Raw genomic sequence first — 14,992 nt, 5'->3', positions numbered from 1 at the left:
GAGGGGGTATAATGCTTAAATCTCCAAGAGGCAGTAAGGGAACTGATAGGTTGGATTTATGGGTAACTTCAGTTGCCATTTGTATACACACACAAACAAATATTAAATGTTAAAAACGTGACCAGTGTCATGGACACACTGACAGCTTAAGTCAATATTTTTGTTCCACTTTGTTTTCAGACTGAGGTCATGTTTCATAGGTTACAGGTAAAAGTATAAAACATTAACCTTAGGGACTACCGGGTACTTCCTCAAAGCAAGGGTTCACGTACAGAGTTTACCTGTTTTTGAATCTATGCACGGAAGCAGAAAAAATAGAGGATATAATAAATAGAGCTGTTTTCAGATTTTGCTTTTTTGTGTGCTAGCGTGTAAAACAGAGGGGATTAGGAGAATGGGATTAGGATTAGGCACATGTATATGTTGTATAAATAATCAAAAAGTCTGAATAAAAGTATAAATTACAAATCAAGTTTACAGAAGGGCAGCAGTGACACGGTGGTTAGCACTGTGGCCTCACAGGAAGAAGGCCCTGAGTTTGACTCCACTGTCTGCCCGGGACCTTTCTGTGTGGAGTTTACATGTTCTGCCTGTGTTTGTGTGGGTTATCTCCAGGTACTCCGGCTTCCACTCACAGTCCAAAGATATGCACTTAGTGCGGTTAGATTAATTGGTGATTCTAAATTGGGTGTCTATCTCTCTGTGTTAGCCCTGTGTCAGATTAGTGACTTGTACCCCCTGGAGGAGAACGAATGGATCGAGAATTTAGAAAACAGAAAACAAACATCAACAAATAATAATGAGTCCCGTGTATTTTTTTCTTATCAAAGTTTTATTACAGCATTGCATGCTTTTTTATTTTTCAGGCGCCACATCAGCTCCTTGCCTTATTTTCATCTTCCCTGCTGTCTTCTACATCCGCATTGTTCCCAAGGAAGATGAACCCATGAACTCTCTTCCTAAGATAATGGTGAGGCAATGAAAATATTTGCCATGCATGTTACATCATTTTACAACTTCTTGATAGTTAAGTCCAAAATGTTTTCCCATCATTCTTAGGCTGCCTGCTTTGCCGCTTTGGGTTTCTCCTTCATGGTAATGAGTCTGAGCTTCATTATTATCGACTGGACAACAGGGGAAGGCCTCGCTGTTGGAGGACACTAAGTGCTGCTTCATTGTGTGTAGTCTTAGGGAAGGAGTACATACTGTAAAACGGTCAGTGGTTAGAAAATACTGTCAAGTAAGCAGGAACACACTACAGGGCTGCTAAGAACAGCTTCCGGATTTCTAAATGTGTAAAACACCCAGTATAGTATGTGGGTAGAAAGGAATCACTCTTGGAAATCAATGTCACTTTCTGACTGTAATTTAACATGTATCTGTACAAAATCCATTCATTTCAATATTTTATTATTTAAGTTAACAGAGTGTAAAATTTTATTTGAATAATTACGAATGAACAGGGTTGTTGTTCTGTTTTGTTTTTTTGTTACCCTGTGTTAGTGCGATAACATCCAAGGATGCAGGGATGATAGTGAAATTGTCTTTCCCTGTTGTTTTCCCTTTACTCACACACACAAACAGCTGCAGCTGGTACTGTACAGAGAAAAACAGTATGATTGACAGTATGAAAGGAAACAAATTAAGATAAAGTATAAACAAGAGACAGTAAAATAACATATTTTTTATGTAATATTAGTTATTTTCCATTAAATGCACAGAAGAAAACAGATTATTTCAACCTGCACCAGCAGCGATCTGAACTGTTCATTCTCATCATTATTATGTAATATTATATAGTGAGGTGTTTTAAAGCCTTAGAGCATGGCTGACATTTAATTATGTGTATGTATTGTTTGCTTCATATGCATAAATCAACAAATTTTATTCAAAAACCTGGGTGCCTTTTAGCATTTAACAAAAAGCACACAAAGATACGATGAAAGCAAGAGTTTATATTTATTTAGCTAACTACCAGAAACATGTTTTTAATTTCAAATGAAATATATTTAATTCTACTTTATACAATGAAACCAATAATCATGATACAGAGATAATTCACACAAATAATATTTCACTTGTTTGTTAAAATGTAAAGTGTTTGATAAAGAAATGCCTTTTTAATGCTTTTGTAGTGCATATAAGCCAACTGTGACCCTTAATATAAAGAGTTCAAGTTTACTTTAACACTTTGTAGAAGTTTATTTACCTTATTTTATTCCTTCTTCGAGGGTTTCAGAAATAATTTCTTTACTCTACCACATCACTACAATTTACAAGTTGGATGATGACTGGGTTTAAAAAAAATAAATCTAAACAAGTGCCACGCTTTTCATGGATAAAAAAGAACACCTACATGAATGTTTAAAGCCCAGTAATGAGCATGTTATGTCCAGTTTCCAGTCTTTTTGCTCAGCTAAGATAACAGCTAGGTAGCTCTACTTTTATATTTATCGTAAGACGTAAAACTGGTGATGATCTCGTTTAATTTTAAGCAGCATCAAAGAGAATGTTCATCTTCCCAAACTGTCCCAACTATTCGCTCACTTTTAATCACCCGTGGTTAAAATTTAAAGGATGTATTTGCCCAGATTCCAAATGCATAAATAAAGGCCATGTAAATAGTTTGGTTGTACCCAGGGTTTAATAGGAATTTTATAAACAAATGTATAGACACGATGTATATATCTAAAAAAAAATAAGCAAATAAAACCAAAACGTCATCCATTGCTAGATGCCACTAGGTAAAAATGAAGAAAATGTAGTTTCTAGTTGTAATTCAGTTTGGACCTCTGACCTCTGAGTTGTTGGGTTTTTTTTTTTTGTTGTTGTTGTTGTTGTTTGGCTCTGCCTGCTGGAAATCTGTAAAATTAAAATGAGTTAATTTGATAGATCGATGTGATGATGATGCTTTTGTTATTCTGTCGCATTATCATTGCTTCACTAGTTGATAGTAATTTGCTTGGTCTTGTTGGCCATAAACATGAAGTTAATCTTTTTGCATGATGTCAAGTCTGTTCTGTATTTGGTGTAGTGAGCAGAGATTTGCCTTCCAGCACTGTCACATAGAGATGTTAAGTAATAACTGTGCATTTGGCATCTTATAGTGAAGCGTACTGAAGTCCCAATCGGTTTTGTGTTACGTGTTAAAAAGTCGTTCTTAAAAAAAAAACCCTCAGACTATTACGATTACTGTCATTACGCTCAGAGAGAGAAGACTTTTTTTTTAGTTTAATTCATGTGTGTTGAGGAATACCTCCCAAGTTTTGGCTTAAAGTGATCTCAACACCCATAACGGGTATGACTAACTACATAGGAGTATGCTTTCACAGACTACAGGGGCTTTACATTATGTAATATATATGAATATAAACCATAAATTCCCAGCTTTTAAACCAATGGAAAATTTTCTCATGGTCAAAAGTGAGAAAAGCTTATGACAAATACTTCTACCCAAAGATGGTTTTATATTGTGTAACAACTCCCAGACTTTAGAAAAGTCAAGGACAAATTCTCAGTTTATTTATATATGACTCTATTTTCTGTTTTTTGTAGCAGTTTTGACTCCAGGTTAAGTTGGGTTTTTTTTTTTCAGACTAATCATGAGCAGAAGAAATATCCAGTATCCTTTTCAGTATTGCTTTGTCACATTTACTTGCTGTGCTCCTTGTAGTGTTATTGGAGGTTTAGTCTCATCAAGTTCAGTAACCAAAGTTACTAAAGGGATCTTGGGGTTACTTTAAGGGATCTTGCCAAAATAACAACTGACTACCTACTGCTTTAAAATGCTATAGCTTTTAAACATATGCCACCACATGATATCAAATGTTAATCCATCATGTATGTAAGAAAATCTATGTGATATGTTACTAGAGCTGTAGTTCAAGAAGTTAATTATAACGTCGCTACAAGTAGATAACAATGCCTCTGGACTTTGGTGACTTTATATAAATAATGTATATAAATGTATGCCTTTTATATTTGTGTTGCATATTTACAGTAGCTTGTAAAGTGTAAATAGCTGAACAATTTTAGTTTGCCAATAAAATAATTGTAGATGTTTTTAGATTGTCTTTCTTGGCCTCATTTACCCCTTGACTCAAACAAATTGTTATTTGGACAGTGTGTGTTTCTGTTTTTTTTTTTCTTTTACTATGTACTGCTCTTAATTTGTAGGCAATTTTAGTATTTGATAGATATTAATACAATAATCTGTGCAAGCCTTGAGTCATTCTTCATTTCTTTTTTATATTGCTAGGAAAATGCATTCTCTGTCAAGATGATCCCGCACTACTTAAGTAATGTTAAAATCTGGGCTTTTGGTGATTGGTGGCATCTATGACTGTTAGTGCCTCATCGTGTGTTTTGCTATCTTGGTCTGTTTGTATTGCACTGGCAATATGCTTCAGATCGCTGTCATGCTGAAAAATAAATGAGATCCTTTCCAGATGGTACTGCGTGGTGGATCGAAATCTGTTGGACTTTTTTGAATGCATAATTCCATCCCCAACATTACTAGCTGACATGCAGCTCCGACCATGACAGAATCTCCACTGTGTTTCCCGGATGACTGTGAACACTCACTGTTGGACCTCTCTCTTGAACTCATCTGCACATACTGACAACAATTTGAACCAACATTTTCAAATTTTCAATTTTCACTCTGTAAGACCTGTTGCCGCTGATTTTTAGTCCAGTTGTTCAGTAATTTGTCATGCATCAGCCTTTTCTCCTTGTTGTCTTTGTTTAAGAATGGATTCTTGACGGCCAACCTTCTACTGAGACCATTGCTGACCAGTCCCAAAAGGTTGATTCTGTTCATCTGGATGTAGTGTTTTTAAGTGGGAGAAACATTTTGTCACTCATCCAAGTGACGTGTCTGCAGAAGTAAGTACTGGAAATGCTGCGTCCAGATGAACAGAATCAGCCTTTTGGGTTTTCCTTACCTGGATGATTGAGCATGCATCAAAATATTTCTGATGAGGTTTCAGTGAACACTAACTAGATCAACTACAGGGCCAGATGCATCTCTCAGGTCCTGGGTCAGGTCTTTGCTAGATTTTTTTCCCCTATTTCTTAAGGACATTACATTTAAATACTGTTCATTTGCTGTACATAGTTGGAAGCAAAACATAAATACATAAAAAAAACTTTTGCATTTGACTGTAGATCTTACCAATATTGGAATCCCGGAACCTCTGTTTTTTAAAGGTGTTCAGGCTGTTTTAAAGACAAGCTTATCATTTTAACTGCTCAGTTTTCCTATGAAACTGTTTGTCATCATGAGCCGCCGCTGCTGACCTCATTATGTCAACATACTGCTGGTTTTTACTGTAACACATTAAGAATTTTATGTAGACCGGCACAGGTCTGTGTATTTCTGAATGCTCAAGCTAACGTTACATTTAAGTACTATAGAAATGAACTCAACAGAATATCATCTATATTGACTCAGACTAAAGACATTACAGCAGTAGCAAGGGCCCTGCAGTTAAATGGTACATTAGAACCCAGCAATAAAATGTTTGATTTATTTTTTTTACAAGAGAACAAAAGCCAAGACTGGTAAAATGGCTGTAATAAGCCTACTGTGAGCTGGTATAGTTCAATATTATTTATTATTTTTAAATGCCCCATTCCTTTATTGTGCTGTGAAAATATTGTTAAAATAAAGAACGTGTCTCTCATGTCAAATAAATATAAGTAGCCATGTTTTTTCACTCTTAGAAGATTAGAATAATTCAAATTATAGCAGTGGAAGTGATTATTTTATCTTAAATTGTATTTGACTTTATATTGGAACTGTCTGTTTTAACATTGTGTGTCTGACAAGGTAATCAGCAACACAGAGGCACCACAAGGGACTGTCCTCTCCCCCTTCCTCTTCACCGTCTACACCACAGACCTAGGCCACTGCACAGAGACCTGCCATCTTCAGAAGTTTTCTGAAGATTGCGGTGGTTGGATGCATCAGCAGGGATGATGAGACAGAGTACAGGGCTGTGGTCGACTCCTTTGTCACATGACGTGAGCAGAATAATCTGCAGCTCACCGTGGCAAAGACCAAGGAATTGATTGTGGACTTCAGGAAGACCAGGAAACACTTGGCCCCTGTTTAATCCAGGGGGTCAATGTTGACATTGTGGAGGACTATAAATACCTCGGAGTATAAGATAAGATAAGATAAGATAACCTTTATTAGTCCCACACGTGGGAAATTTGTTTTGTCACAGCAGGAAGTGGACAGTGCAAAAGTATACATAGACAATAAACTGGACTGGGCTAAAAACACCACAGCACTTTACAGGAAGGGCCAGAGTCGTCTCTATTTTTTGAGGCGGATGAGGTCCTTCAACATCAGTCGGACAATGTTCAGGATTTTCTACGAGTCTGTGGTGGCCAGTGCAATCCTCTACGCTGTTGCATGCTGGGGGAGCAGATTGAGGGTTTCTGATGCCTACAGACTCAATAAACTAATCTGCAAGGCCAGCAATGTTGTGGGGATGGAGCTGGACTCTCTTAAGGTGGTGTCGGAGAGGCGAATGTTGTACAAGATAAAGACAATGTTGGATAATTCCTCCCACCCACTCCATGGCATGCTGGCTAGCCACAGGAGCACGTTCAGACTATGGCCATCTTTCTGTACAACTCCTCCACCTAACACACTGTATACACTGTGATAGCTACACCCTTTTTGCACATGCTCTTCTTTCTTATTCAGATATTTATTAGTAAGTGACTTATATGTATGTATATATATATATATTGTATATATTGTACTGGAGCACTGTAACCCACACAATCTCCCCTGGGGATCAATAATGTTTTCTGATTATGATTCTGATTTTTAATGTAATTGGTTATTTCAGTGGTAATATAATTTGATTCTATATTTTGATATAATTTGATTCTTTATGTTTTGTTTTGGAAAACAGCTTGTGTCCAACCTCAGGCAGTGAACCATACACATAATCTGTAATTTCTATATAAAGTTTATTCGCTGCAATGCCTTTAAGTCTTTAACGAGTAGTATTTTTACTCAGTTGTATATAGTATTTGTATTTGTATTCTATTTTTATCTTATTGTATATTTATTTTTATTTTATTCTACTGTATATAGTATTTTATTTTATTCTATTCTGTACAGTTGTGTACTGTATTTATTCTTATTGTATTCTAATTTTTGCCTCATAACTTTTGCACTGTCCACTTCCTGCTGTGACAAAACAAATTTCCCACGTGTGGGACTAATAAAGGTTATCTTATCTTATCTTATCTTAAACTCTATAACTGTGTACGTCCATTGGATGACGCTGCACGTCAGCTATTCTAGCGGTCTCATTTGGTGCCAAGGTATTTCATAAACATGTGACGACAAGACTCATTAGCCATTTTAACAGCACTCTGTGCATCCTTGACCAGAGAGGTGCCCCTGCGTATCGCAGTTGGTCAGTGAGAAGAGGGCGGACTGCTGGCCTTCATTTCATTTGTCATGCTAGAGTCTGCATCCGCGGGAAATGCAGAGGAATGAGGCTGGCACAGCGCCCACTGCGGTCTGCACATCACACTCCTAAAATCACGCCTCGCTGGTTTGCACATTAATTGGTTTCGCTCACACGAGCTACAGCGGAGAGCTCACCTGATTTAACAGGGCTATCGCGACAAGTTGCTCGAGTGACGTCGCTGCGACTGGTTGACAACTTACAGTTGTCACACGATGATCAGGTTTTTCGCGCGAGCCTAAATACGCACAGAAAGAGACTGCAGCACTGTCGCCACCACCGAGGGACGCGCTGCTTACCAGGCCAGGACTAAGTGAGCCAGTCTACCGTGGAGCAGAGAGCACGGGCATTTCAGTCTGTGGATGGATGCAAGACATCGGGATTTGATAGATTCGACATGGACCACATACAAATCTGAGGTTTAGTGTAACAAACACAAACCCAATAACAACAAAACAAAACAGCAAATGTTCTGAATTCATTTGCCTCCCTTTTGAGCTTCTTGTAGACCAGAAGAGCGGGACCACAGACTTCTTGCAGGTGGATAAGCTGACTTTGTTTGCAAGTGAAAGAGGCTGTTTTTTTTATAGAAGGCAGTACTGGAAGCAAAAGCTGTTCCATTGTTATTCCTGGCATCGGCCGACGCACTAAAACCATCAGCTCTCTGAGATTCTTATTGTTTTTTTCTTTTTTTGCGCAAGCGGTCGGTGCGCCCCTGCGTTTGGATCCAATGGGTTGTACGGTGAGCGCCGAGGATAAAGCTGCTGCGGAGAGGTCAAAGATGATTGACAAAAACCTCCGAGAGGACGGGGAGAAGGCAGCCAGAGAAGTGAAATTGCTTTTATTAGGTAGGTAGGTTACATCTGGAGTTGACTCCTCAGGAAACTGAAAGGAGTGTTTCTTACTCCAGAAATGATCGTGTCACGTTGCCTGTACATAATACTCCGAAAACTCATAAAACCATAAATATTACAAACTACCACAAAGGCAAGTTAAACCTCACTATATCTAAGGCAGGACACTATACACATAATCTTAGCTACAGCATAGAAAAGGGGCCATTTCAGTGCTCATCTGTCTACAGTCATGTTGTGTATTATTAATTAGCCTACACAAGTGCCCACACTATATACTTGGAGATAAGTCAGATATCCTCATGTCAACATGCTGCACAGCTTCTTAGAGGATTGAGCTGGCATTTTTCCCAGAAAGCTTAATTCAATATATTAAACCTGTGGGCATTCACAGGATTACACTTCAGCTCTACTCTTATACTCACATTAATCTCTCTCAAAGGGATACAAGGAAGAAAATGCCAATTTAATAGGTGGCAACAGCAAAGCAACAGTTTATATCGAACAAATTCTGCATCTTGAAAGCACCATCTCCTTTCCTCCTTCTGCATTTCCATCCTGTGTGCACACAAAGTCGCATACATATGCAAACAGGAAATACATCCTCCCACTCATTACCGCATTCTCACTTCCCTTCTTAACAGTTTCAGCTGTTTAAGTTTGACTCGATCGTGCTTCTGATTGGTCTGTCAGCTCCTTCGAAAGGGATTGCGTTTAATGTCAAGACAAGAGTTTGTGTGAATGCCAGTAGAAGTGGGCATTTTCTGAAAGCTGTTTTGCCTGGCATGATCGCAAGCTTACCAGCAATCTCCCTCCTTACTCCAGCTCTGTTTTCAGAAGATGTGGAAAGATTTGCAAATCATATGGGCGATGTAAAAACATGATAACCAAAAAGACTCCATGATAAGCAAAAATATACTTGCAGGCCACTCTCTCAGTTAATTCGGTTAATTGGCAATTAGTAATTTAACTTGGTTGTTAATATTGTTATTGCTAATATTTATTACCTCTATGGATAGTTTGGATGTTTAAATGGCCTGTATTTGTATAGCGCTTTACTTAGTCCCTAAGGACCCCAAAGTGCTTTACACTACATTCAGTCATCCACCCATTCACACACTGGTGATGGCAAACTACATTGTACATAGCTGCCCTGGGGCGCACTGACAGAGGTGAGGCTGCCAGACACTGGCACCACCGGGCCCTCTAACCACCATCAGTAGGCCCAAGGACACAACGACCGAGGCTGTCCGAGCCCGGCAACCTTCCGATTACAAGACGAACTGCCAACTCTAGAGCCACGATCGCCTTCAACTCTGGTCATGCACACATATTTCAACTAAAATAAAACTGGTTTTTCCTTCTCACATAAATTCACCCCATCTCTTAGAGGAAAAAATAAAATATAAATAAAAAATTGTATCAAAGCTTAATGCAAATTATTGCCTTCTCTTTTTAACTTTTTTAGTTAAAACATCTTTGCCATCAAATAAGGTGTTTAACTACCTGACCTAAGTGAACCTCCTAAAGGCAAACTATAACATTTTTTACTTCTTTCGTTGCATCTACGTGACAGATGCTCATAGGAAAAATACTGAAAGGCTGTGAGATCTCTTTCTGTTTCTGCTGCACAGATTTTGGTAAAGACTTGTGTTTTGTCCATTAAGTGACCATTTTTCAGAAAGATTTTTTACTCCCCATGTTTGGTGGACACTTATCTTTGACCTAATGGAATGGGAATGTGTTGTAATCTCAGTGCATCTTTGTGAGCTGGATGGATATGCTTACGTGCTGTACAGCTTTGCCTTTATGGATATTTAAGCTGATGTTGGGCAATTTACTTTAGCAATCACCATGAAATATTGTATTGTTTTTCTTGGCCTTCATGCATTATACTGCAGGTTGTGGTGTGTTTCCAGGCAAACACAACTCTACAGCACTCTTTGTATGTGATTTTTTTCTTGGTTAGCATCTCTTGCGCTAAATCCAAAGTATTTTCAAACAGCGGATGATGATGTCCTTCAAGGGATGAGCTTCTCACATTCTACCGTGTCAGACGTTTGATTTTTGTTTGATATTTGTCTGTTATCTGTTGAATATCTGACTTTTAATGTAGTGTTACTCCTCCAGACTATACTCAGGAAACTTCAAATGCGCAGTGCAGGGAATAGCTGTGATCGGCACATGAAGGCTCGTCTTCAGGCTGACTTTTAGGAGTACATAGTACTCAGTACTTATTTTGATTTGTGTTGTGCTGGTGGATCATGTATTTTTGTTACTGGTTTAATCACATTCATTTAGTAGTGGGAAGCCAAAATTGTGATCAAGATTAATATTTGATAAAATGTGCAGGCCTGCTTTGTTTGCAGGGATGATTAAAAAACAACAACAACAACAACCCAATAGTTCGGAAGTTGGGGGAGCGGTCACTTGGATAGACAGATGTCTGGATGCAGGCAGGTGGTGTCTTCAAGGCCTTACTCGGGTAATAGGACTCACTGAACTGGACCTCTCTGCCACTTGCGTAGATGTTTGTGCTTCAGTTTTGGTGATTGAAATACTAGTGTTATATTAGTCTGTTGCTAAGCACTAATTAGCAGGTATAGGTAGCTGGTGCCCCCCTATGGTTTATGGATGCAGCTTGCTAACCAAGGTTCCTGACATTAGCTGATAAATTAGTAATGCAACCTGTCCTCCAAATATGGTAACTTCTGTCAAAAGACAGCAGTGTTTTCTGTGTCAAGAGCAGCTCAGCTCTCATTAAATACAAACATCTGCTCTTAATCTAGACACGTTCTACTTTTTAAACACTTCTTTTGCTTAAACTTATCATATCTTGATGATTTTTTATTTAGTCTGTTGTAATTTGATGACTGGCTTCACCTTGTCTGACATCTCAAGCAAGCCATTTGCAGACTTCTGTTTGCTCACAGCACCGGTCAGTGGTATTTATATATATCTTTGAATCTTTGTGTCTAATACCAACGTGAGGTTGTAAGAGGACAGTTGACTGGCAGAGTAAAATTGACAGCAACTAGTTCAGAGTCATTTAAAAGTACAAGTACAGTGCTTGGAGCTTACAGCATTTTGAATTTCATTTGCCTTCTTTGGTTTCAGTCCCGTGCTGTGGTTTTCCTAATAAGAAAAGTCAAACTGTCTGCTGTAAAAAGGGCATATATTTATTATACACAGTTTATCAAACATTATGTAACATAGTTTGTTTTTCATGATTCAAAATAATTTGTGGAAACAGATGCAAACAAGCAGCCTGAAGTTCTAAATAGTTAAGTTTACTTACAAACTGCTTAGCAACCAATTAATTTGTCACAGCATCTGAATAAGTATAATAATAATATCAATTAACCAACAATAGTAAAATAGCAGTAATAATAGTAAATGTAGTGATAATAGTAGTCATGCTAGTAATCTTAGCATCATTGTAATGCAGTATATAAAAATATTATGATTAAAATGTATATGTACCAGTCCCATCTAACTACTGGCTAATCACCTGTGCACCGCCTGGATTGATTATAAGAAAGCCTTTGACTCAATGCCCCACACGTGGATCCTGGAATGCCTGGAACTGTACAAGATCAGCAGGACGCTAACAACACTAGAGGCCAACTTCAAGTCAATAGCATAAGTCACCATCAAGTGCATGTTTTACTAAGGAGATCCCCACTGTCCCCACTGCTCTTCCGCATAGGCCAAACTCCCTCAGTAAAATCAAAAGACTGTGGTATGGAGCAATAGACACACAGAGTATTGTATTATAGAAAGTGATTAGAGGAGGTATGAAAGATTTTCTATTCCTGTGCTTGTGGCAGTCTATTAGAGACGGAAGGACTGCTTCTGCCTGCCTATTAAGTGGTGCAGAAGGTGTTCAGGATTATCCATGATGGATAACAGTTTGTTCAGCAACCTCCTCTCTACCATAGCTTCATAAAGAAAATGAAAAAAGAAACATCACAAAGCAGGCCGTCCTAGTCAGTTTATTCAGTCTTATGGTGTCACCAGCTCCATCGCTGCTTACCAGCAAGCCATAGCAATACACTCCATTCGCCACAACTGTAGTGCTAGAAAGTCTCCATCATTTTGCTGCAGACATTGAAGGGTATCAAATTCCTTAGGAAATAGAGCCTGCCCATCCTATTCTCATATACGGCCTGTGTGTTTTTCTTCCACTCCAGTTTGTTGCCAGTGTGGATGCTCAGGTATTTTTACTCTTCCAACACATTAAAAGTATTTCTGTAAGTGCTGTGACACTGACTTGTACTGAAGGCCTGAGGTGTACAAGCGAACAGGAATAGAGACAGAAAAGTCCCCTGTGGAGCTCCTGTACTGCACATCACCAAATCAGACAGACCAGTACCCAGCCTCATATACTGAGGCATATCTGTCAGCCAGGCAGTAATCCATGAGATGGTGGACGTGTTTTTGGACATTTGCCCGTTCTCTTAATACCAGTGGCTGGATTGTGCTTTCTCACAATATGAAGTATCTTCTTCTTCAAGTATCTTCTTGGTCCAATTTGTCCATAGACTTGTTTTCCTGTCTCAAGCATAACAGATAGAAGAATCAGATTGATGTGTAAGTAAACAACACATTTGGCCTTTCAACAGCATAAATATTTTACAAGGTGTCCAGAGGAATTATGTCACAAAGATTTTGATAAAAGCACAGGGGGCTGTGTTTGGGACTATTTCTTTGTTAGCCAAGTGGCTTCCCGCTGTCAAGGGGCTTGAGGGAATTTCTTCAAATGGCACAAATGTGGCTGCAACTATATTTTGTGAGATACCTTAACTCAAAATTTCACATGCTACTTATTACACAGTTGTATGCAAATGTCTGATTAGATATATTTTTTTACACCTAAAATTTCATAGAAAAAATTTGGATTGAACTTGAGAAGATCGTTCTAGTTTTCAAGATTAAGGCAACGAAATGAAACACACACTTTGTTGGCTTCAGAGATCTTAGCATGTGAATTTTGTAACGTTAGGCAAGACAGCATCAACATCCGTGATATTTAGAAGGGTGAGGCAGACAATTAGAAAAGAAGAAGAACTGACCAACGAAGGAAGTGAAACTGAGTGGAGTGCAGAGATTAGTAATTAGTAAAAATTTAAAAATTACCGTATTTCCCGGACTACAAAGCGCACCTGAATAATAGCCGCACAAGCTAAAATCAGGGGAAAATCCTGTTTTGTACATACATTAGCCGCACCTGACTAAAAGCCGCAGGTGTTTCAATGTTGACTTATCATATGTAAGAGAATGTGCACAAAGGGAATTGTCAGGAAAGAGATGGCTGTTTGGAGACACACCCCTTTTATTAATATTTTGAAAAACAAGTTATGGGTACATATTTACATAACTTTTTAGGTATATGTACAAGTAGCGGTAATTACAAGTACGAAACATGTACTGTGCTTCATAAATGAGTAACAAATGTAGTACATAACAATAACCTACAGCACAGCAGAAAAATAGATTCGGACTACCTTTTAGGCTCAGGTGCAGTGACACGGCTTTAACAAGAAGAAAAGTCAGTCATTCACCACCATCTTCCTCCGCACTAAAACCACCAAAGTCCTCTTCTCCAGTGTCGGATACGAACAGGCTCAGGATGGCTACTTCATCCACTCTTCGTTGTCACTTTCAAAACCAAAGAAATCCTCGCTGTCAGTGTCAGAGTCGAACACCCTCTGAAGGGCCGTGGCGGTGTCCTCCTCTCCATCATGCAGCAGTCCAGCCCTTCAAAATCCGTTGGTGATCGTGGATGTTTTCACACTTTTCCACGCTGTCAGATTCCACCGGTGGAGTTGAGCATAACTTGCTTTTCGCAAGTTTATCGCCACTCGTCATCCACGCCTCCCGCTGAACGCATAGCGCTACTTTGAAGTTTGTTTTTCGCGCTACTTGTACGGCACTATGTTGCCTGGCGGATGGACATGTGACCAACATACCACTCTTGAACCCCGATACTGTGTGTCTGATCACATGCCCTTCCGCCAGGCAACGTAGTGCCGTACAACAGCGGAACAAACAAAACAAATCGTCTTATGATATGACAAAAATCATGGACAATCCATAGAAAAGTCGCACCTGACTAAAAGCCGCAGGGTCCAAAGCTTGTGCAAAAAGAAGCGGCTTATAGCCCGACAATTACAGTAATTAACTAAATCACAAAATACAAACTATGACACTTTTCAGTTTAAAAAAGGGTATCTTTCCAGTTTAATTTTTTTTAAAAAACACTGTTAAACCCTTTTAATCGATGTCACTTTTGTGGATGCTGAGTGAATTTTTTTTTTTCATGATGAGATCAAGTATTTTGAACAGCATTCCTTCTTTGTTACCTCATGATTTGACAAGGAATCCTCAGTTGACCATATAATCACTGTTTTGTAATTCTACACAGCCGCACTGTATCGTCTTTTATCGTCTGTCTTGATATCAGTTCCTCAGGATGTCAGCAACATCACTAAGTTAAAATAATAAAAATATTCTTGAGTGGCAATTTACTGAAAGCACTGAGAACATGCAGGAGCTTACTGCTTTTTGATTTCTTGACTGAGCGCATATTGCAGTAAACCTAATGGTTGTATTTGTCCAATTTGTGTTTAGAAA

The 14,992-nt window shown here is 38.6% G+C and overlaps 2 protein-coding genes across 3 annotated transcripts in view; both read left to right on the top strand.

The window, feature by feature from the left end:
* The window catches only part of slc38a3b (solute carrier family 38 member 3b), a 30,392-nt gene extending 25,938 nt beyond the window's left edge, over positions 1 to 4,454 (top strand). For both annotated transcript variants that reach the window (XM_085274472.1, XM_085274471.1), the window contains 2 exons: positions 867 to 970; positions 1,060 to 4,454. In XM_085274472.1, the coding sequence (XP_085130598.1) occupies positions 867 to 970; positions 1,060 to 1,164 (209 nt within the window). In that variant the 3' untranslated portion in view covers positions 1,165 to 4,454. The remainder of the gene's footprint in view (positions 1 to 866; positions 971 to 1,059) is intronic.
* Positions 4,455 to 7,371: 2,917 nt separating this feature from the next.
* The window catches only part of LOC146574642 (guanine nucleotide-binding protein G(i) subunit alpha-2), a 71,448-nt gene continuing 63,827 nt past the window's right edge, over positions 7,372 to 14,992 (top strand). The window contains exon 1 of the mRNA XM_085274470.1: positions 7,372 to 8,350. Within this exon, the coding sequence (XP_085130596.1) occupies positions 8,233 to 8,350 (118 nt within the window). The 5' untranslated portion in view covers positions 7,372 to 8,232. The remainder of the gene's footprint in view (positions 8,351 to 14,992) is intronic.

The sequence above is a fragment of the Mchenga conophoros genome, linkage group LG5 (assembly GCF_057382185.1).
Source record: "Mchenga conophoros isolate Kocher_MC1m ecotype Shallow Benthic linkage group LG5, M_conophoros_male_GT1.1, whole genome shotgun sequence".
NCBI lineage: Eukaryota > Metazoa > Chordata > Actinopteri > Cichliformes > Cichlidae > Mchenga > Mchenga conophoros.
The sequence above is the reverse complement of the archived record's forward strand: the minus strand, read 5'-3'. Positions and strand labels throughout refer to the sequence as shown.